The sequence below is a fragment of the Emiliania huxleyi genome, assembly GCF_000372725.1.
Source record: "Emiliania huxleyi CCMP1516 unplaced genomic scaffold EMIHUscaffold_2290, whole genome shotgun sequence".
Classification (NCBI taxonomy): Eukaryota; Haptophyta; order Isochrysidales; family Noelaerhabdaceae; genus Emiliania; species Emiliania huxleyi.
Genome location: NW_005200341.1, coordinates 1 through 2,826, shown reverse-complemented (window position 1 = coordinate 2,826; position 2,826 = coordinate 1). Strand labels below are relative to the sequence as shown.

The 2,826-nt window shown below is 81.3% G+C and overlaps 1 protein-coding gene across 1 annotated transcript; it reads left to right on the top strand.

Moving 5' to 3' along the window:
- Positions 1-1,770, top strand: EMIHUDRAFT_123424 (hypothetical protein; the record flags this gene model as incomplete). The annotated part of the gene is made up of 3 exons (XM_005779657.1): positions 1-394; positions 487-1,455; positions 1,734-1,770. Coding segments are annotated over 3 exons (1,400 nt in total), but the record flags the coding sequence as incomplete, so codon positions are not given.
- Positions 1,771-2,826: the final 1,056 nt, after the last annotated feature.

Sequence of the window (2,826 nt, the reverse complement as noted above, 5' to 3'; positions counted from 1 at the left end):
GGAGACGGTGGCGAAGCCGAGTCGGTCGGCGGCGGGGGCAACGGCGACGCCGAGGGAGGCGGCGGCGACGGCGAGTCGGAGGGAGGCGGCGACGAGGGCGAGGTGGAGGGAGGCGGTGGCGAGGGCGAGGCGGACGGCAGTGGCGGCGACGGCGATGCTGAGGGCGGCGGGGGCGAAGGCGATGCCGAGGGAGGCGGCGGCGACGGCGATGCCGAGGGAGGCGGCGGCGACGGCGAGGCCGACGGAGGCGGCGGCGACGGCGATGCCGAGGGAGGCGGCGGCGACGGCGATGCCGAGGGCGGCGGCGGCGATGGTGAGGCCGAGGGCGGCGGCGGCGAGGGCGACGCGGACGGCGGCGGTGGTGACGGTGAGGTGGACGGCGGCGGCGGAGACGGTGAGGCGGAGGCGGCGGCGAGGGCGACACGGACGGCGGCGGGGGCGACGGCGATGCTGAGGGCGGCGTGGGCGACGGCGATGCCGAGGGAGGTGGCGGCGACGGCGAGGCGGACGGAGGCGGCGGCGAGGGCGAGGCGGACGGCGGCGGCGGCGACGGCGAGGCGGACGGAGGCGGCGGCGACGGTGAGGTGGACGGCGGCGGCGGAGACGGTGAGGTGGACGGAGGCGGTGGCGAGGGCGAGGCGGACGGCGGTGGCGGCGACGGCGATGCTGAGGGCGGCGGGGGCGACGGCGAGGCGGACGGCGGCGGCGGCGAGGGCGAGGTGAAGGGAGGCGGTGGCGAGGGCGAGGCGGACGGCGGCGGGGGCGACGGCGATGCCGAGGGAGGCGGCGGCGACGGCGAGTCGGAGGGAGGCGGCGGCGAGGGCGAGGCGGACGACGGCGGCGGCGACGGCGAGGCGGAGGGAGGCGGCGGTGACGGTGAGGTGGACGGAGGCGGTGTTGACGGTGAGGTGGACGGCGGCGGCGGAGACGGTGAGGCGGAGGGAGGCGGCGGCGAGGGCGACGCGGACGGCGGCGGCGGCGACGGCGATGCCGAGGGAGGCGGCGACGAGGGCGACACGGACGGCGGCGGGGGCGAAGGGCGGCGGGGCGACGGCGAGGCGGACGGAGGCGGCGGCGACGGTGAGGCGGAGGGAGGCGGCGGCGAGGGCGAGGCGGAGGGAGGCGGCGGCGACGGCGAGGCGGAGGAAGGCGGCGGCGACGGCGAGGCCGACGGAGGCGGCGGCGACGGCGACGCAGAGGGAGGCGGCGGCGATGGTGAGGCCGAGGGCGGCGGCGGCGAGGGCGACGCGGACGGCGGCGGCGGCGACGGCGAGGCGGACGGAGGCGGCGGCGAGGGCGAGGTGAAGGGAGGCGGTGGCGAGGGCGGCGGCGGCGAGGGCGGCAGTGGAGACGGGGGCGGCGGCGACGGCGGCGGCTGGCTGGGCGGCGGCGACGGCGGCGGCGACGGCGGCGGGGGCGAGGGTGGCGGACTGGGCGATGGAGAGGGCGGCGGCGGTGACGGCGGTGGGGGCGAGGGTGGCGGACTGGGCGGCGGAGACGGCGGCGGCGGTGACGGCGGCGGCGGTGAAGGCGGCGGTGGAGAGGTCATCGAGTTGAAGACGGCGGCGCGGCGACGATGTCAGCCGACGCCCTCGTCCGACTCGGTCACGAGCGGGGCGAATCACCGTGAAGAACTCGGGCGCCGACGACCCGACCGCCATGAAGGGTGCGCCGGCGACGTCCTCGGGCACCTCTTGAGCACCTCGACCACCTCATCGATCGCCTCGGCGTAGGAGTCGTCGCAGACGATGTGGCGATGCCGACGAAGAGGTAGAACCTGCGCGGGGGACGGGGCGGGGGCGGGGTGAAGGTGCAGTGAGGGGGGGCTGAGGGGGCGGGGTTGGACGGCGGAGGAGGGCTTGGCGGTGGCGGCGACGGGGCTGGCGGGCTTGGCGGCGGCGGGCTTGGCGGCGGCGGGGCGGCGGAGAGGGTGGTGGCGGTGACGGCGGTGGAGGAGCCAACGGCGGCGGCGAGGGCGGCGGCGGCGACGGCGGCGGCGGAGAGGGTGGGGGCGGCGAGGGTGGGGGCGGCGACGGTGGTGACAGCGGCGGCCGCGGCACAGAGGGCGGTGGGGCCGACGGCGGCGGGGAGGGCGCTGGCGGCGAGGGCGGGGGCGGAGACGGTGGCGGCGGCTAGGGCGGCGGCGAGGGTGTGGAGGTAGAGACGGTGGGGGCGGCGAGGTTGGCGGCGGGCTGGGCGGCGGGCTTGGCGGCGGCGACGGCGGCGGTGACGGCGGTGAGGGCGAGGGTGGCGGACTGGGCGGCGGTGATGGCGGCGGCGGTGACGGCGGCGGCGGTGAAGGCGGCGGCGGCGGTGGATGAGCCGGCGGCAGCGGAGAGGGCGGCGGCGGCGACGGCGGCGCGGTGACGGCGGCGGCGGCGGAGAGGGTGGGGGCGGCGAGGGTGGTGACAGCGGCGGCGGCACAGAGGGCGGTCGGGCCGACGGCGGCGGCGAGGGCGGTGGCGGCGAGGGCGGCGGCGGAGACGGCGGCGGCGGCGAGGGCGGCGGCGAGGGCGGCGAAGACGGTGGCGGCGGCGAGGGCGGCGGATAGGGTGGCGGCGGAGAGAGCGGCGGCGGGGGCGAGGGTGGCGGCGGAGAGGGCGGTGGGGGCGAGGATGGAGGCGGCGAGGGCGGCGGCGAGGGCGGCGGCGAGGGCGGCGGCGACGGTGGCGGTGGAGACGGTGGCGGTGGCGAGGGCGGCGGCGGCGAGGGCGGCGGTGACGGCGGCGGCGGCGACGGCGGCGGCGGGCTGAGCGGCGGCGACGGCGGCGGCGACGGCGGCGGTGACGGCGGTGAGGGCGAGGGTGGCGGACTGGGCGGCGGTGA